Genomic DNA, 21,340 nt, shown 5'->3' with positions numbered 1-21,340 from the left:
CTTAGATTTTAAATATTTTTCATTGCATTACAGTCATACTGTTTATGCCATTAAGGATTAATGTGTTCATGATATGTTGTTATGCCCCCGAAGGGAGGCATATTAGTTTTCAACAGTCCGTCCGTTCGTTCGTTCGTTCGTTCGTTAGTTCGTTAGTCACAACATTAACTTTTTGCATGAAGGTACTTTACTCGCGAACCACTGACCCAGGACCTTCAAACTTCACATGCTGATAGTACTTATTGCGTATACCACCCTTACTGACTTTAGGGTTACCACGTCAAAGGTCGAGGTCACAGGGGCCAACGTTATTTTTTTGCATGAATGCCTTTTACTTGCGAACCACTGCACCTAGGACCTTCAAACTTCACATGCTGATAGTACTTATTGAGTACACTATCCCTACTGACTTTGTGATCACCAGGTCAAAGGTCAAGGTCACAGGGGCCAACGTTAACTTTTTGCATGAAGGCACTTTACTCGCGAATAACTGCACCCAGGACCTTCAAACTTCACATGATGATAGTACTTATTGAGTACACCACCTCTACTGACTTTGGGATCACCAGGTCAAAGGTCAAGGTCACAGGGGCCAACGTTAACTTTTTGCTTGAAGGCACTTTACTCGCGAATCACTTCACCCAGGACCTTCAAACCTTACATGCTGATAGTACTTTATGAGTACACCACCCCTATTGACTTTGGGGTCAACAGGTCAAAGGTCAAGGTGCTGCGGGGGCATTTGTCACCATTAGTGACAGCTCTTGTTTTAATATATGTCTTTAACTTCACAGTCTATGTTACATACTTATAATGACTTTTACATTAGGCGTAGAAATTGTTTGTTTCCGGTAACATGCTCAAAATAAATTTGGATAGGTAGGTCTGTACTTCTCGGGAATTATTTTTGTATCAAAAAATGAATACAGATACAGGGGTTTCAGCCTTTAAAGCTTCAGTATATTGATTTCTAACTTCACTGACCATGTTTGAAGCATAAAAAGTGCAGTTTTGCAACTCTTTGTTATCGGTACCATAATTTGAGACTATTCCATCGATTTTTTTTTTTTGCATCTCCGATAAATAGCTACAGTATTGTATTGTTAAAGGATTTTTATAGGGACATATCATGCTCACAGAACCTCCTTCGTGTAGTTATATAACATGTGTGCTTAAACAACCAACCAAACAATACAATAAAAACATTCATCTAAAATTACAGGAGCTATAGAGATGAAGATCATCCCTGTAATTTGTGAAGACAATGTTGAGGTGCCCAGGTTCCTCAACTTTATACACACCTGTGACATCACCAAGAATGAATGGTCTAAACTTTATAGGGCCCTTTCTCATCAGTGCACCGGCGAAAATACAAGGCTTCTGGAAAGTTTAACATACCCTCCACCGGTTAATGTTGAAAATGAATTCCGGCAACTAAACATACACACGGATAACGTAAGGTTTCAATATATTTTTTTTATAACATAAGGTTTTAAAACTTAAAACTAGCTTTTTGCAAACGGAAAGTGGTTATTTTGTTCCAAATAACATTTAAATTTCTGCTCTGCGTCACAAAGTTCATTCATGAACAACAGGGATGAATTATCAATGAAAAAGTAGAGTTTCCCTGGTTGCACACTGGCTGGTTACAGGTCAAACTGACCATTTAGATTATGTAAGGTTTATCAATCATGGTGAAATAGTCCAGCAAACGATAACATCGCTGACTGCCGTATAGATTATGTTTTGAAACCTGCGAAAGAAAATATTGTAGACGACTCATTGTATATGATATTGTGGAAACGTTTCAAACACCATAATTCTGACTTGAAAATAAGATATAATAAGTTTTTACAGTTGCGTAGATTCTCATATTTCCGATCCGATGGTAAGTAGCACGTTTAGGATATACTACTAATTCGTTCTTTTCATTTGCTTTGGAAAATTAAACTGCAATGCATTCGGTTACCAAAAGACATTGCTATGTGTGGCAATTTTAATGTAATCGGCTACAGAATTAACAAAAAATTAAAACTTTCCTTACTTTACCAAAAAAGGGTCTTATAAATTATACTTTAATAGATCTCTCAGCTTGTACATATCTCTGTTAAACTACAAGAAGTTCCGAGTCGTTGTATGGGTATTAGACTTGATATCTCTTCACCACCAGTCATTATATAATGGACCAGTCATTTCTGTAGAAAAAAAAATGTGACTAGCCTATTACGATATACACTGCCTAAGCCTAGGCGGCCACATGAATAGAGCAGTCACTTGCCTAATGTAGCCAGTCAAATTCCAAATTGACATTTTACTGTTATATCATCAACATGCATTAAATAAGCGGCTAGATTCTATCGCTTAATCCTTTGAGTGGAAACATAGTACAGGTTTGACTTACCTTTATAGAAATGTCTAGTTAAGTGTTTCTCAATTTTATGCATCAATTACAAATTGAAAAAAAAATTACATAATAGCTTGAGGATAATTTACATACTCTTAATACATTTTTGTCCAAAATATCGAATTGGTTTCTAAATATTTCGACTGTAACTAATGGTATGTAAGAAATGGTTTTGCCTCTAAAAATGCCTGGTTTAATATACAAAGCTTTAACAGCAAAATAATTTGCCCAATGCACATCGTGTGAGCTGGACACACGTAAATGCACTTATTTACCTCAAAGTATATCTGGTATTCACTCAAACAGCTATAATTTCTTAATGTTAATATGTTAGCGTTATAATGTTGCTGACACATTTTTGTTATAAAAATGAAATGTAGGGATAACGCATGTTTTTTCGTGTTATAACATCTGCATAATCCCTCGGGATACGTTGGTACCCTCGCCCGTTAGAATCCCGAGGGATTATGCAGATGTTATAACACGAAATGAACATACGCTAACGTTATTCTAACGTAAAACGCGTAAAAACTGATAAATGAATACAATGTCACTCAACGTCATTAAATTTCCACGAAATGCGCGAGAATGTCTGAGTTTTTTTTTTTACGTTGGCGTCATTTCGTTTTGAATTACCCGTTTTGGGGCCGAATGACGCTTACGCTTTGCCACAGACTATGCATATATAAAAAGGTGTTGTAACAGCACGCGGGCGTGAGAATCTCTCTGTTGACACACGTTTTCTCTCCCGTTACATGTAAAACACCCCCGAAAAGTGGCAAGAACAGCAGTTTTATGCTAGAATGTATCTTTTTCTTCTTTAATCTTAATTTCGATAGTTGTTTCCTCATATAATTGCCAAAGGTTTGATTGTAAACAAGCATTGTAAATAATATAACCGAATCCAGTGTTGTTATTGTCTCCCTTTATTGCCAGATATCAGAAGATCGTTATCAACCTGATGGAGACTCTGGAATAGTGCATGACATTAAAGCTCAAGATGGGAATGGGAACGAAGTTTACGTGTAGTTCTTCTTGCCCGCGGGATGATAGACGCAGTAGATTGACGCAACGTCAGCATAAATGTAATCCTAAGAATGAGAATGTTACCTTCACTTTTGCTATTTTGCTATAACTACATGTATGCTTTGCAAAAAGAAGACATTTAATGTCATGTTATGCAAAAGGACGCCAGAAATGAAATTATACGGTCAAGGTGTAAAGGAAATATATTCTTCAATAGCTCTATATTCTCTATCGATTCTGCGGATATTCTATTTTATATACTATCAATGTGCACCCTTTCTCATTATTTTGTTCTTCTTGTGCGATTATCTTGCGATTGTGCCACAAATACTTGCACAAACATCATTTTATAAACTCTTATCATTATACTTTTTGAATATGATTCCAACTCAACATTATGTAGATGTAATCGTCCGTAACAATTATTTATACGTGTCTGGTATTATGCCGATTTGACATTGTGTAATTGTACGTAATTATGTATTAGAATATCTGTGATATGATTCCAGTTAATATTATGTATATATAATCATATTCCGTGCAGTCTGATCATGATCTTCACTGTTCGCTATTCAGTCAGTATCTTTCGTTGGTTAGCACCCCTTTTAACAGTTAATGGTACTGTCCATACCGAAAGATGGACAAGTTCGTTATAGGCTGAACACCACTAAATCCAGCTGTTCTTTATTTTATATAAAATCCACTCACTTCATAACGGTTTTTCGGCATTTTCTAGCATATCAGATTTTCAGAGACTTATATTCCCATAAAGAACTAGATCGCTACTTTACAAAAACAAAAAGAAAAGGAGCTGTTAACTTTTATATAACAAAACTACAGTTCGTTAAATACAACCCGCTGAATTGACTACTTTTCGCTTCTTTCAATTTCTCTTTTCGTGACATTAAATTCTTACGCCGCCATTTTTATCTAGCATGCGATAGGAACATGCCGATTTCAATAGAATGCAAAGTGATACATACTGAAACGCGGTAGGGTAAAAGTAAGCACGTTGCTGCCGAGAAAATGCACCAGGAAAGGAAAAAAGATTAGTACTATTTATATTTGGACTACTTGTGACTAGACCTGCGGAGGCTTACATTCTATTTGGTAGTGATCAGCCTTATAGAAATTTAGTGGAAACTATTAAGTTGTTGCTCAGGGCGTGGAATGTTTCTCATTGCAGAGGTGGTACAGCCGTTTCTGCGCATGCCCGGAATTCCACATTTCACTAGATCTACCTCTAATGAGAAGAGTTGATCAGATTGAGTATGCTTAATGCTGTGCTTGGCCGCGATTAACATTTGTTTCCAAAGGATCTACTTACTTATTCTACTTACTGATCTAACTTATATATGTTCTTAATGCATTGAAATCTCTTTCGATCATTTGTTAAAAATTTTAACCATCTATTGATCGACTTAATATGTTATATAGCAGCTAGCCGTCAAAAAATTAATGTGCTTCCGTGGTGTAGTCCAAAAAAGGCCCTCCGTGGTGTACATATAGTCCAAAAAGGCCCTAACAATTAAATGCTATTTTGCTATTTTTAGCACATTTGCGCGATAACCTGTGGCCAAATGGGCATTATTTCACTCGTAGAATGTATTTTACATAAAATAAGACGCTTCTCATGCTGATACTCACATGTTTTGAGCTGTTTACTTGAAAACGCAATTAGTGTGTTTGTTCTGTGGACCGCTTTCTGGAATGTGGCAATATGAGGGTACCTGATTTCAGCTGACTTGCATTTCACTGCATACTATTGAATACCCCATTTTCTTTTCGTTTTCTTGCAGCAAATGTATGGATATCTTGCGGAAAATAGGTCTACGACGGAGTGGAAATCTAGAAACTGTATCAAAATTGATCTGAAGTAGATGAACTTTATATGAAACAAAGAACAATTTCTTTTATTGGTCTATAACCTGAGTAAAAACTTGCGCAATTATCTCCCCTTCTGGTTCTTCAGGTAAGCATTGTCGCCGGTCATGACTGTATGGTATATCTGTATTTACGACAATCAGTTAACCCCTGGTGCATCAATAGAATTTGTCGAGTTTGGTTTTTAAAGTCAAACACGGTTTTCGCATTCACTCTGTATTCTGGAAGTTTATTCCATACATTGTCTGTTCTGTGTGAATTTCAGTTCATTCACGCGGCTCTGTTAGTTTGACCTTATAGATTGTCTTGTTTAGATAACTTGAGAAGATTGTTCATGTCAACATCATCAATTTTATGCACACACTAATATTCGAACCTGGCCTAGATTTCATCAAGGCACTCATTCTGATCAGATTTCATGACGATCAAGTAAAATCTGCAGCCTCTATTGCATACACAACCTAAGTGTGAACAGAAGACGGACATCGAGCGATTACTATAACTCAGATGAGCTAATAAAAGTCACACTTTCAGCAAGATTGATCGAGATGTTCCTCAGATGAGCGACCTAGGACCATTTTGGTCCTCTTGTTTTGTAATTTAGAAATTATTGTCAATGACGGTTTACAGCGCAAGATGTGCTCCGGACATTGTGGAATTCTTGTTGCTATTTGTTTCCACTTTTTATGCTTTTAACATGGTCAGAGATATTATCTAGAAATCAACTTTTGCTGCTCTAAAGACATTACTCCCTTATTTGTATTCATTTTTACACAAAAATAATTTTCGAAAAGTCCAAGTCATAAAATATAATACCGACCTACCTACCCTATTTTTAGCATGTTACCGGAAACAAACAATTTATTTTACGCCTTACTTTGGAAAACCATTACATGCGAAAATAGCAGGTAAATGGTGCCGTGGTATAGAAAAGGCATTAATTAAAAAAATACTACACTACCACTTCCATCCTATTACTGCCACATTCCTGTAACACATTTTTTGTATTCAATGATGAATTAAACTTCTTGGAAGATCAATATAATGCGATTTATGACCGAACAGATCGGTAACGCAGGAGCCAAAGGATCAGCGACTGCAAAATGCAGTAACCGTAAGAGCTTCGGATTTTTATTCTGTGTTCGTATTCATAAGTTTCTAAGGGAACACAGCTTAATTCACGGAAACAGTGGTATGTAGTGGCAACCCAAAGAACAACATTATCTAAAAGATGTTGACGTCCCACTCTGGTAGAGTCCAGCATCTTCATAATGTTGCTACTACATTGAAGTGTATGAAAACTGAATAGATGAACAAGCAGGACGGCTTCAACTTATCTAAGAACTTGAAATCAGTACTGATTTTTGATGTATATTATTCTGATTGTGATTTAAAAAAAACATTCCACACTGAGGTCAAATCACTTGGTTCCCTGTTCCATGAAGATTTCCCTTGTGCAATATCAGCTCGAATGATTTATTACATATTGGTTACACTGGAGAATAATGTCTTCGTGTCTGTTCACATTCCACTTCGGGTTTGGTTTTGTTCAGCATGTTTGATAGCATATCTAACACACGAAGTCACTTAATGCAACTCGCCCTCTTTCTTTGCTTATATTTAGAACTCGTATAGTTCAGGTTATTAGCGTCACCTCCTTTTCAACTCACTTCTTAAAAGAGGTGGAGCCAGTATTTACAGGCTTTGTAATTTTAGACGATTCACATTACTAGTATTTCTTCTAAAGAATAGCTTACTCCGTAAAATCTTTAATTTAGATATTATCATTTGTACTACTGTAATATAGTTCGTAGTGAAGTGCTGTGATTGTGATTGTGACTACGCACCCAAAAGTTTTTGCCTTAGTTCAAATCAACATATATAGCTTTAGTCTGAAAAAGGAAAATTCATATACTAAAACAAGGAGGGTGAGAACCATTTGTGTATAGTCACGTCTCGGCGGACTATTTCTTATTTTAGAAATCCTTAGAGGTATGCGTGCGTGTTTAAATTTCATTGCGAATCATTTTTACATCTTGGTAGGAACGCATTTATTGATGTGTTTTTGTGAGAAATAAAAACCCATTATAGTATGAAAAGTAGTTCCAAGTCACAGCATTTTAATTTTGGTCGCGGGAAAAATGTCTCGAAAATACATGACCCATATCTGTGGGTATTTTTTATTTACTTTATATAGAAAATATAGGCACAACAGGATTAAGTACATGCATGTCTTTTTCTGTCTTAAACATTTTGACCATAGTGCAACCGCATTCCTGCCCTTTAACCAATACTAATACACGAGGAGTCTGCAGAAAGAAGTGAATAAATGACTTTATTATATACCTAAATAAATTCTGTAAAAAATCAGCTTGTATTTTACAATTAAATATGAACACACAGACAAAAATTCCGTATTGTACCTTTTGAATTCCGTATTGTACCTTCCGTATTGTATGCTGCCGGACTATTTTCATTAATATGCATGACACGACACATTTCTATAAATAACGCACATAAAAACTTCACTAAGTTCCAATTAATATCGATAAACATTGAAGATTTCGTTCAAGAACAAAACAAGAATCAAAATGGTAAAGGTATATAATAAAAGAGTCATTATAACAGTAGCTGGATCTGACACTTTGTATTCGGCTCTCGTGGATTTTGCAAGGTCGGATCACACTCGGCGCTTTCGCGCCTCGTGAGATCCGATCTAGCAAAATCCACTCGAGCCGAATACTGCATCCCAGATCCAGCTACTGTTATAATAACCCTATTATATAAAAAGCAATAAGTAGCTGTTTAAACCAGAAATTATCTTAGGACAATACTTACCGCTTTTTTTGATAGATAAACTAAATGAATAAAGACATGTTCCCTTGGAAATTGATGAAAACGAACACAAAAGAAAAATCCGAAGTTCCTGCGATACTGCATTTTGATCCTTTGGCTCGGTCTGTGTTACCGATCAGTTCTGCCACGAATCGCTTTATATTTGATTCGGTCTTCCAAGAAATATAATTCATAATTTGAAGCAAAAACATGTTACATGAATGTATCAGTGATATATCACGAATTCGGTAATATGTATGTTTAGGCAGGGTACTGGAAATAATGCTTTTTTCTATCCACGACATTGTCCGCCTGCTATTACCGCATGGTTTTCCAAAGTAATTAAGAAAAATGTAGCAACGATCGGGTATTCCAAAATGTTCGGAGCACATCTTGCGTTGTCATCCAAAATCAGTTAAATCACGCCAGTCGCCTTTTTATAAGTCACGTGCACATATACTTAATAATAACTCGCAGCACAATACAAAACAAGTTTTTTGTTAAAGGTGCTAATGTAATTGATATTGTTTAAACTGGTAAAAGTAATTGTTACTGCTATTTCTTTTCAAAACACACCGGAACCTGATGGTTATATTCCTCAAATAGCCTGTCACAGTGCCAGTGGTATATAAAACCTGTGGGGCTACATTAATTAAACTTAATGTTAACTTCATTTTCTCATTTAATTATAATTACAAATAAATATACATGAGTGACATCGGCCGTTTTTAATAGTTTCTTCGAAAAATAATTTCCACACTTCTTACTGACACTTGTCACAATATTTATGTGAATTACGTTACACTAACTGGATGAATATATAAATCGAACGGAAACATGTAAAAACTCTATAGTATCGTCAAATTAGCAGGTAAATACATCAATTTAATATAAAAAGTGTGCATATAAAGATCAGTCTAATAAAGACCACGCTACTTTACTTGATTTCTAATTTTTTCATTTTTTCCAATATTTTGTGAATTACGTTACGCATATTTATCAGAAAGTGTAGGGTGAAATACAAATCATCCTTTCACAGCTGTCTAGACTATACTGTTCCCCCATAAGAAGCACAAGTGTTATATAGATTCCATAAATTTATGTAGATTTGTGGAAGTATTCTTCTAAAATGTGAATTACGTTACAGTGAACTACGTTACACAACAAAATAAGATTTGAAGGTTAACAGCCTAACGTAGCTATCTTCACATAGAAAAACAATTATAAACTCCGCTTACAAGCACTTACGTCATAAATGACGTAATTTCGCCATGTTGGAAAACAACTAAAGCGTACATGAATTCTGCCAAAAACACTAGGTAAGTATGCATTTTATTCTCTTGCGATTTTGACATTCTGTTTAGCGTAATTACATGTGTGACTTGTTTTTGAGGATTAAAATATAAATGATTATATAAATTCACATCACAATTGTGTATTAAAGGCTCCCTTTTCTAAATAACTGCTGAAATCATAGTGTAACGTAATTCACCAATAATGTAACGTAATTCACTGACTTCTGTTATTGCAGGAAATGGCTCGTATGTCAAATGCTGAGAGACAAAAGAAATACAGAGAGCGTAAAAAGGCCAAGGAAGGAGAGAAATTTCTTCAAAAAGAAAGTAAAAGAGTACAGCGCTATTATGTCTCAACAACAGAGCTGCCTACAAGGAAGCTATTGAAAAGGCGTGAAAAAATCCGAGAATGTATGAAAAGAATGCGAAAAAGGCCAAACAGTAACAAAAATGAAGTGAATAGTAATTCCGAAGTAGCTTCATGTAGTTTTAGTCAACGAGATTCAACAATAAATGATGATCCGTGTGATTCTACAGTACATGATGATGTGCTTGTTCAAGCCCCCGAACCGTCAAAGCTGACCGTAAAACTAGACTTTAAACAGCCAAGAAAAGAGAAAAAGAGAAAGGCCAGTTCACAGCTGTATCTAACAAAAAAGAAATTGAAGCTAATGAACGAGAAAGTCGAAAACTTGCAGCGCCGAAATTCTTGCCTGAGAAAAAGATTACATAGATTAGCAAGCAAAACAAAAACACCGAGAAACGATAAAGCTACCCCATGTACTGAGAGTAATGATCAAAAGGAAGCCGAATTGACACCAAAAAGTAGAGCAAAAGCAGAAGTAAGAGAAATGAATATGACGCCGTCTACACGTAAGAAAGTTCTAAAGAAGCTTGAATTCCAAAACTGTCTACTACAAGAAGTGAAGACATCTGTTAATTCTGCAAAAGGAAAGCAATCACAGCGACCTCTTTTAAGTGTTCTCTGTGGGAAGATCATGCACAAATACAAGATGGAACGGCAACTGGGAAAATACACATGCATCAATAGAAAACAGATACAGAAAACCAGAAAAAGTTCATCAATAAGAAAGACTAGAAATGAAAGAGAAAGAAATAGCTTAAGAGAAAAGGTAAGGGCCTTTATGGAGAGGGATGATAATAGCACAAACTTACCCGGTAAAAAGGACAGTAAGAAAATCGGAAAGGAAAGATACCAAAAGAGAGTTCTAAACGATTACCTCTACAATCTACATCTGAAGTTTAAAGCCGAAAATAGCACATCCAACATAAGTCTGAGCGTTTTCAGTAGATTGAGACCAAGTTATGTACAACTGGTACACTTCAGAAACAGGAAAACATGTCTATGTCAGAAACACCAAAACATGGTGTTAAAATGTAAGGCGTTAAGAGACTATAAAGTACTGATGATAGATAATCCAGATGCTCTTGTCGAAAAACTAAATGACAATGAGATCACTGACAAAATAGACGACATCACAGATCTATGACGTTATAAAATTCTCAGAATGGCGAAGGGTGACAGTAGAAAAGAAAGGCAGAGTCTTTAAACGCATGCAGATTGTAAATGTAGAAGAGGAGAAAGAAAAATTTAGACAGAGAATGGTAAAAGAGTTGGGCGAATTTAGAGAACATATAAGGAAAGTGAAAATCCAGTACGAGCAGTCACGGAAGTTAAAGAATGAATTACCAATAGACCACGTGATCTGTCACATGGATTTTGCAGAGAATTATATTTGCACATTTGCAGAAGAAGTGCTGCTTCTGCTTATTTTGACAAAGGTACAGTTACACTGCATCCAGTAGTTATTTATAGCAACAATACAGAGGGGAATGATGAAGAAGTTGAACATAGATCATTTGTGATTGTATCAGATGAAACTGCTCATACAGCCACCACCGTGTTTGCATGCATGAAAGCTGTTGTTAAGGAAGTACAAAATATAATGCCAGAATGCAAGATGATACATTACATGACTGACTCACCTACGTCCCAGTACAGAAACAAACAAATATTTTCTGTCATTGCAAACCATGACAAAATATTCCCAGGTGTTAAAGCGTCATGGTTGTATTTTGAAGCAGGTCACGGTAAAGGCCCGTGCGATGGTGTTGGGGGCACAGCAAAGCGTCTAGCAGATATGGCTGTCAAGCGTCAGTCTGTTGTTATACAATCTGCAGAGGATTTTTACAGTTGGGGCAAGAGCCAAGAAAACAGTCGTCTGAAATATTTGTTTGTTTCCCGCAACATGTGTATTGACGTTCAGAAAGAACTTGATGACATTGCTATCAAACCTGTTAAAGGCACCCTACAGTTGCATGCAGTTGTACCTCTAGATAAGGGTCGCATAGCAGTCAGGGATACATCATGCTTTTGTGAAAGCTGCTTTAATGGTGGTAAATTTACAGTTCTATGTCCAGGGTGGAGTAAACCAACGCTACAATACTGTTCGGCGAAGAACACTTCCACTGAAACTGAAAACGAACTTGAGAAGGAACAACTTGTGCCAGACGAATCCATTATAAAACCAGGCTTTGCTATCGGTAGTTATGTGGCGGCCTTGTACGACAAACAGTGGTATATGGGTAAAATACTAGAATATGATGAAAATGATCAGGAGTATTTTGTTTCGTTCATGGTTGCCGGTAAGAAGTCTTACAAATGGCCTGATAAACCAGACACAATTTGGATCCAGGAAGATGACATCCTCTCTGTGGTTCGTGAACCACTTAGACTTGGAAAAACAAGAAACACGTTCAAGTTCCTCCAAGATGACATTGATAATGTTGAAAGTTTATATGGAAATTAGATCGGCATACATGTAGTATCTTGGCAAGTAATCTGGTAGTGTGTAGGAAAATGATCTGGTTTGAAAACTACCATATACATATACTTAGATGAACTAACACAGTAATAACTATCGTGTAGTACACACCAATAAAGTCATCAAAGTCAGAATATAGTATGTAGTATTTTCATTGCATATTATCGATCCTAAGGTGCATGGTTTCATTGATTAAATAATTTTGTGAATTACGTTACACGAATTGAAAATGTTCCAGTTAATATTACTGCAGTTATTTTTTTGGAAATTTCATAGTTCTTGACATTCTAGTGTTTAAGCTTATGATTATGTCATTAAGTTTATCACCTGCATGAAATTCATTGACTAGAGTTGTTCTTTAAGTGAAAGATATAATGTGTCACGTAATGTTATTGAAAGTTACGTTGTGTTTTGGACTATGTGAAAGGCATAAATTGTCTTATTTAAATGTTTTTATATGTACGTATTATATGTAGATCTACTGGTAACAGAATTATTGTTCCAATTGATAAAATTTATGCGTTTTAATGTAAATTAATGTTACATGTGATTTCTCCTGAAAATGTGAACTACGTTACAAAAAGCAATTGTTAATGTTGAATAGTTTTTTTCTGTTTATTGCAGTTTCAATTTGTGTTAAGCGTTAGATTCTTATAAGGAACAGATAATTTCACTAACATATTTTAAATTTTATTGTTAGTATCAGTCTTGCATATAGCTGTTTTAATGTGAGTGACATTTCTGAACAAAAATCTAAGATATGAATAACTTAGTAACCTGGTTGCATTAGTTCTTCGACTATTCTATCAAGGTTGAGACTTCAGTCACAAATAGACTCAGTAAAGTTCGATACACCTATCATTGTATGGCTGTTTCATGTTGTCAACTTCGATTTTTATATATGTCATTTTTGGCAAAAAGAATGTGAATTACGTTACATTTGAGACTGTTTATTGAAATACAAATAAATTTGAGTTGTAACGTCGTATTCATTATTTTTGTATGACAGCACTTCAGCACTGCTCTTTTATCTGCAATGAAGATGATTAAAGTCACAGACTTTGCATTATCTACCTGCAAAATAAAGTCAAATGTATTAGTTCCTAAACTGTGCAAATAATTGATAAAATAAGAGATTAAGCTTATACTGAATCTTTTGTTTTGAGAAAATTTACGCCTACTTGAACTTTTTTAAGATAAAATATCTTTTAATTATTTTCCATGCCGCAGGTATCTGAACGTTTGGATCCGGTACTAACTGATTATTTTCTTAGATTTGATGATTGTTTATGTGAGCTAAGACGTAACGTAATTCACGAACAATTTTACTATCAGTTTTATTTCATGTGCTGCAAACAAGTTTCCAAACAGTCCAACTCTATAAATGCTCTTTTCGCACCCTACAGATACCAAAATTATGAAAACAATATATTAGATTAACATCCCTGACAAAAAATGTGTGGCCGTTCTCATGAAGACATTGGCGCTATTTAATTGATTTTGGGCGTGTACGGCGTCCTTGACAATGAATTCTTAATAAGCATCAAAACCGCACTAGATGTAGTTGTAATCATTTAGATCCGAAGATATAACGCATATCAGACATATCACAGTTTTGATGAATAAACGTATGTTCCCTTAGAAATTGATGAAATCGAACACAGAATAAAACTCCGAAGCCCTTACAGTTACTTTTTACAGAAAGTAAATCTTTAATAAACTGGCTTGACATCAATCATATCCAGACAAATCCAGACAGCAAAGTTATTGATTTATATCAGAAGGCAGCAAAACAACTAAACGTCCTGCAAAGGTTAAGTAAATTCTTGAATTTTGATACTAGATTGGTCATTTTCAAAACTTTTATTAAACCCAACTTTAATTACTGTCCGTTAATTTGGCATTTTGTAGTCCAACAAGTTTGACGCGATTCTAGGAAATATTGACATTTTTTTTTTCATATGGGCAATATCCTAACTCGCGTCAAACACTCGAAAGACCAAAATAGTGGCAGAAACTTCAGATGAAATTTTCGTCGCTGTGGATGCTTTACATGCTATAGGTTAAAATGCATGCCGGTTATGTCGCGAATTGGCCATACATTCAAATAAAACTTACATTATCGAAAGGGGATTCAATTCCTCATTGATTTATGCAATTTTTTTTAAATAATATCCAAAATTACGAATTTTCTGGTGATTTAAGCATATGTATACACTGTACAAGACTATTTTTTACCACACCAAGCAATAAAAACAAGTAACTTTACATGACTGTATATTGTGATTTGTCCTCCATAATTTTGGTCCTACAAAGTTTTGACGTTTAGATTGCTCCGTCACAAATATAAAACAATCTGAACGTTGAATTATTTTGACTAGGCATTTTGTAGCAAAAGTATTACAGAAAAAAAGGGGGAAAAATCAATATAGAGCTCTTCTAAAGGACTGTTTTTGACGATTTTTCTTCCTCATACGACACATTATAATTAATAAACAAAGTTAATATAACATCACTTCTCTAGGTAGGTTCAGAACTATTGCCACTGAAACATTTAAATTAATTCAAAATATTTCACCAGAATATTTAAGATCTCTAAAAATGTTAAAGATTCTTCTTATGATTTCAGGTATGTTGTTCCCAGGGTGAAGACTTCAGGTATGTAGTTGCCAGGGTGGAGACTCCAGGTATGTAGTTCCCAGGGTGAAGACATCAGGTATGTAGTTCCCAGGGTGAAGACTCCAGGTATGTAGTTCTCAGGGTGAAGACTCCAGGTATGTAGTTCCCAGGGTGGAGACTCCAGGTATATGTAGTTCCCAGGGTGAAGACTCCATGTATGTAGTTCCCAGGGTGAAGACTCCAGGTATGTAGTTCCCAGGGTGGAGACTCCAGGTATATGTAGTTCCCAGAGTGAAGACTCCAGGTATGTAGTTCACAGGGTGGAGACTCCAGGAATGTAGTTCCCAGGGTGGAGACTCCAGGTATGTAGTTCACAGGGTGGAGACTCCATGTATGTAGTTCCCAGGGTGAAGACTCCAGGTATGTAGTTTCCGGGGTGGAGACTCCAGGTATGTAGTTCCCAGGGTAGAGACTTCAGGTATGTAGTTTCCGGGGTGAAGACTCCAGGTATGTAGTTCCCGGGTGGAGACTCCGGGTATGTAGTTCCCAGGGTGAAGACTTCAGATATATGTAGTTCCCAGGGTAGAGACTCCAGGTATGTAGTTCCCAGGGTGAAGACTTCAGGTATGTAGTTCCCGGGGTGAAGACTCCAGGTATGTAGTCCCCAGGGTGAAGACTCCAGATATATGTAGTTCCCAGGGTAGAGACTACAGGTATGTAGTTCCCAGGGTGAAGACTCCAGGTATGTAGTTCCAGGGGTGAAGACTTCAGGTATGTAGTTCCCAGGGTGAAGACTTCAGGTATGTATTTCCCAGGGTGGAGAGTCCAGGTATGTAGTTCCCAGGGTTAAGACTCCGGGTATGTACATAGTTACCGGGGTGGAGACTCCGGGTATGTAGTTCCCGGGGTGAAGATTCCAGGTATGTAGTTCCCAGGGTGAAGACTCCAGGTATGTAGTTCCCGGGGTGAAGATTCCAGGTATGTAGTTCCCGGGGTGAAGATTCCAGGTATGTAGTTCCCAGGGTGAAGACTCCGGGTATGTAGTTCCCGGGGTGAAGATTCCAGGTATGTAGTTCCCAGGGTGAAGACTCCAGGTATGTAGTTCCCGGGGTGAAGATTCCGGGTATGTAGTTCCCAGGGTGAAGACTTCAGGTATGTAGTTCCCAGGGTGAAGACTTCAGGTATGTATTTCCCAGGGTGGAGAGTCCAGGTATGTAGTTCCCAGGGTTAAGACTCCGGGTATGTAGTTCCCAGGGTGGAGACTCCAGGTATGTAGTTCCCAGGGTGAAGACTTCAGGTATGTAGTTCCCGTGGTGAAGACTCCAGGTATGTAGTTCCCAGGGTGAAGACTCCAGATATATGTAGTTCCCAGGGTAGAGACTACAGGTATGTAGTTCCCAGGGTGAAGACTCCAGGTATGTAGTTCCAGGGGTGAAGACTTCAGGTATGTAGTTCCCAGGGTGAAGACTTCAGGTATGTATTTCCCAGGGTGGAGAGTCCAGGTATGTAGTTCCCAGGGTTAAGACTCCGGGTATGTACATAGTTACCGGGGTGGAGACTCCGGGTATGTAGTTCCCGGGGTGAAGATTTCAAGTATGTAGTTCCCAGGGTGGAGACTCCAGGTATGGCAAAAATACATTTAGGTTTGAGGCTGTCAGGGTGTAGAACAGTCTGCCAAATGAAATCAAGATCATTGATAACTACAAGGAATTTGTCAGACTGGTCCGTACCTAGATTGGCCCCAAATGCCAAAGAACTATAAAAAAAAGAATATTTATTTTTATAGCTCTTTGAATGTGCTTTAAACATTTAATTAGCTATGTCAAAGAGAAAATATTTTTTATACTTCTTTGATTATGTACAGTACAGCTCTTTTGCTTATGTTGAGCTTACTTACATGTGTTGGTCTAAAATAGCTCTGGGCAAGTGTTATATGTTTGTACTTATTCGACATTAAATAGATCTTCTTCTTCAAAAAGAAAAAGGAAAAAGAAACAAATACCATGTGGTAACGACTGGACGCGGTGACTACAACAATAATAACGGTAATGCTTATTCGTATTTTTATTTCGGTGCTTACTCAAAAGTTATCCCGGAAGAATTGTGCTGTGACCTTCGCACGAAAAATATAAAAATGTTTGGAAGAATCGTTGCCAGAAGGTTTTCAACCAGCGTCATGAAGCGCGGTGGCTTCAATCCAGACGATCAGCTAATTCCCGTACATGTAAGAACAGTTTGCCCAAAGTTTAAAACGTAGCAAAGATTATTTTGTTTCTAATGTTTGTCACGTGATTTCGCGAAGCACAACTAGTACTGACTAGTAAGCTAACTCCCATATTATGTCACTGTAAGGAATTGGCCACATTAGGGTAGAAAATGTGCCGTCAGTCCGGGGCTCAAATCTCTTCCTTACAGGGCTCTAACTACAGCTAAGGGGCTGCTAACTAATCAGAAATGGTGAGGTAGAGGTGAAGTGTCTAGCCGTCCGGTAGTTCAGGCTACCATAACTTAACTGACGCTATTTTTATAGTCTGATGGTCGCGTCCATTAAGTTATGGCGTAACCCCATTTGTTTACCTAACCAGCAACATCGGCGCACTGACTCTCGCGAGAAACTGATGACGTCATGCGAAGTTCTTAGCACATGGTTATTTTTGAATTTCAGGATCAAATTTTTTATATCTAATGAATTTAATTGATTTAAAAATGTAATAATTTTTCACAAAATTCATAAAATTATACCATAGAAGGTTTAAATTCACAGAATTTCCATAAATAATAATTTCTTTTCCGTTAGATTTATTTTCAAAATGAAGAGTACCTCGATCACGTGACAACTGCAATGGTGAGCAAAATATTGCAGGCAGTGGTACCCATTTGAAACTTTTGGGTATAATTTGTTTTCAAATGGTGTTGCATGGTTCATTTTAAGCCAAATCAAAAGAAAAATGGATTAAGAATATATTAAATAAAAAGGTGAGTCTCTGGCATTTGATTTGATAAAATTATAGCGTGACAGACTTCTGGCACGATTTCTGGTTAGGTTTCAATACGGGGTTCGTTTCAGCTCAGAGATCCGTAACAACATATAAACATCTCTGAGCTGAATTATTTTAGCTAGCCGTCCGGTAACCGGACGCCTAGCTTGCGTTCTAGTCGTCCGGTTACCGGACGGCTAGCAAATCCTCAGGGGATTTTCTAGTCGTCCGGTAATTGAATAATGAATAAGTAATGATTTTATATAGTTTTAAATGTTATTTGCTTAAAATATCAATACTTACCTGATTTTTCCATCGATTAAACGCAAGAGATCGTGTTTGTTTACAAATCCGTTAATATTCTATTTTTAGAAATGATAAAACATTGATCGCCGAACGTCCATATGCTATTTTGTAAAAAGTGATGTTTTTTTTCTAACGGCCTAAACTTTAGTTATTAAAACACAATTATATATATATATATTTTGAAGAATGGAAGCTTAAAAAAGCAATTCATTCATTAATTTTGACTATAATTATTACAAAATAAAATGGATTAATGAACGCTTAACAGTACTGTTTTTCTTAAAGTTTTGAACATTTGAAATTAGATGTCATTTAGAACAGTTATTCATTAAAAAATATTTGAATACTAAAATATGAAAATTTGAAAGTACTTAAAAACTGTTTTAATTTTGAAATCCAGTGAAAAAGTTGTTAAAATTTAAAAATTCCGTTCCCATAAAAGCCTCCAGATGAACAGATTTTTAGTAAGTGACGTCACGTCGATCTCGCCATTATCGAGTTCGGCAAACTTCCATTTTATCGGCTGAATAATGCAGTGATTTATTGTAAATGTTTATAGTATGTATTTACACAAAATTTTGTTTGCAGATAAGTATCGATATCTTAAGTAATTAACATTAAAACTATATAAAATCATGTCTTATTCATTAGGAAATCAATTACCGGATGACTAGAAAATCCCCTGAGGATTTGCTAGCCGTCCGGTAACCGGACGACTAGAACGCAGGCTAGGCGTCCGGTTATCGGACGGCTAGACACTTCCTTGTTTTTAAAGATTGTTTTTGGCAAACCACTTCTGACTGCTATGGTGCTTTAGGGTGTAACTGATAGCTAACTAATTTTTCCTGCATTCCAATTCAAAGAATTGAAATTTAGTTACCGGACCCCTAGCCACTTCCTTTTGCTCTCCATGCCGTTGTTTACCAGGCTGGTAACATTGCCCGATCGGGCTTTCGAAATAAAACTAATATTTCTTGAAAAATAATGAAGATATTCCTTTCAAACTTTGTCCATTTATTAAGCATAACATATTATGCTTATTAAGATAGAAATAACGTTGTTGCCGTCAGTTTTGTTAGAATTACTTCCCCTTTTCAGATTTTTATGATGCATAATTTTTAAGTCCAAAAAATTTATGTTTTAATGCAATGTTTAAAACAGAAAAGGGTTCAATGGCTTTCTATTGCTCCAAACTTGTGCGCCAATACCTTTATTCAATATATTTAGGGTAAATACTTTGTTTTTAGTGCAGATGTATGAACATTTTTTTTAGAACTAACATTTCTCTATAATTTTGTAAGTGAAAGCACAGTAAAATGTATACATTCATGTACTGGCGCAATAATTAAGAGCATTATAAAGCCATTGAACCTTTTTTTGTTTTAAACTTAGCATTAGAACATATTTTTTTTGGACTTCAAAGATTATGCATCTTAAAAATCTGAAAAGGGGAAATAATTCTACCTAAACTGAAGGCAAGCAAGTTATTTTTATTCTAATTTATATCATTTGTTATGCTTAATAAATGGACCAAGTTTGAAAGAAATATCTTCATTATTTTTCAAGAAATATTACTTTTTATGTTGTAAGCTCGATCGGGCAATGTTACCAGCCTGTTTACATCCCAGACTCACCAGTTTCGACGCACATAACAAGCAACATGGCCGCGCTTTTTCATTCAGTAACATACGTGACTCTATTAGATATTGCATGTACACTAACCTTTTATGCATTGAATCATACCAATAACATCTTATTCTAAACAACTGACTGCCAGAAATCAAATGGTAAACAACAACTAGTGTGATCGGCCATACTTTTTCTAACACACCTATTTCGACGCATCTTACATGATGCTTTTGATTGGCTTAAATATTTGTGCAATCACTGTAAGTAATGCACTACACCATAACTGTCACGGATGCTGCAATAAAACTTGACATAAAAGCAGATGCAAGTAGATAATCAATATTAAAGGCCAAATGATATAAATAAATCTGAAAACATTTAAACATTCATCAACATAAGGGGCTAAGAACATAAATAATCACTTTGCTTTTTTTAATACACACTGTCTGATGTTTTTTCTTTCATTTTTCTGGACTGCAGTGTTTACAGAGGAATTTGGCACATTTTGTTTTATACAAAAAATTTAGATGAACCCAGTGTTCACAGCCTACTTGACAAGAGAAAAAAAATGAAGTGTGTAGTAATGATCGCATTGATATATAATGCGTACACCTTCCAAAACAGTGCATAAAATAGTGCGATTACATACGGTATGTCACGTGGCAGTGATGTGACCTTGATAGCACCAAAGTCGGCTGCAGACGTACAACAAAATTTCCAGTAACTTTTTAATCTAAGCTTCCACAGGGACGTTTTTAAAATGGATGAAATTTTGCATTAGTAGAAACATTAAAAATCATGTATAGGGTAAATGTAAGTTGATAAATATCTTCAAATTCCTGAACTTTCCAACCTTTTTATCGGTAAAATTAACCATGATGTTTTCAGTCATTATACCGAGTAACTACGTCATCGGAAACCCCAAGTTAATCGAGAACGAGGTCAAAACAAAAATGGCGTCGAAATAGGTGTGCGTAAAATTACGTGGTGCGACGATATATGTGCTGTAACATGAAATCTCGAGAAATTGTTGTCAAACTGTGTTCTAGTAAGCGCTTGTTTTGTTTGGCCTTAAATTAGAAACAGTGGAAACCCCTCACAACAGTCTGCTGATAGTTCGGGAACCAGACGGGAATTCCCAGAAATTCTGAGGTCATCTTTCTCTTTCAGCTCCAATACTAGCAAAATGCGAGTAGATTTTGAAAAATGCTGGTGACTTTTGCCCAAATTTTTATTTCTTATAACTTTCAGTTTTGATCTGCTGTAAATACGCCTTTAATGAAGATCTTTCACAATCACAGAGTATGGACTGATTGATTCATTGATGACGTTTTTACGTAGTGCATGGACTGTTAGCAGATTTTGATTATGCAATACATTAACTACCGTGCACGATATTTGAGGGAAAACCCGTATTTTGTACTCTACACGCTTTCCGGTAGTACTAGTGTTATGTAGAACAAAGCGTTTTTAAGAAAATCCTACATTGAAAAAAAACTGGTTAAACAAATTGCGACT

At 36.1% G+C, this 21,340-nt stretch overlaps 1 protein-coding gene across 10 annotated transcripts in view; it reads left to right on the top strand.

The window, feature by feature from the left end:
* The window catches only part of LOC123542387 (myeloid differentiation primary response protein MyD88-like), a 75,981-nt gene extending 70,339 nt beyond the window's left edge, over window positions 1-5,642 (top strand). For 3 of the 10 annotated variants that reach the window (XM_053531788.1, XM_053531782.1, XM_053531783.1), the window contains 2 exons: window positions 1,223-1,455; window positions 3,341-5,220. In XM_053531788.1, the coding sequence (XP_053387763.1) occupies window positions 1,223-1,455; window positions 3,341-3,433 (326 nt within the window). In that variant the 3' untranslated portion in view covers window positions 3,434-5,220. The other 7 variants (XM_053531781.1, XM_053531789.1, XR_008368683.1 and 4 more) reach the window with 6 other exon arrangements.
* Window positions 5,643-21,340: the final 15,698 nt, after the last annotated feature.

Source organism: Mercenaria mercenaria, chromosome 19 (assembly GCF_021730395.1).
Source record: "Mercenaria mercenaria strain notata chromosome 19, MADL_Memer_1, whole genome shotgun sequence".
NCBI classification, from domain to species: Eukaryota; Metazoa; Mollusca; class Bivalvia; order Venerida; family Veneridae; genus Mercenaria; species Mercenaria mercenaria.
Note: the sequence above shows the minus strand (reverse complement) of the source record. Positions and strands in the feature narration are given on the sequence as shown.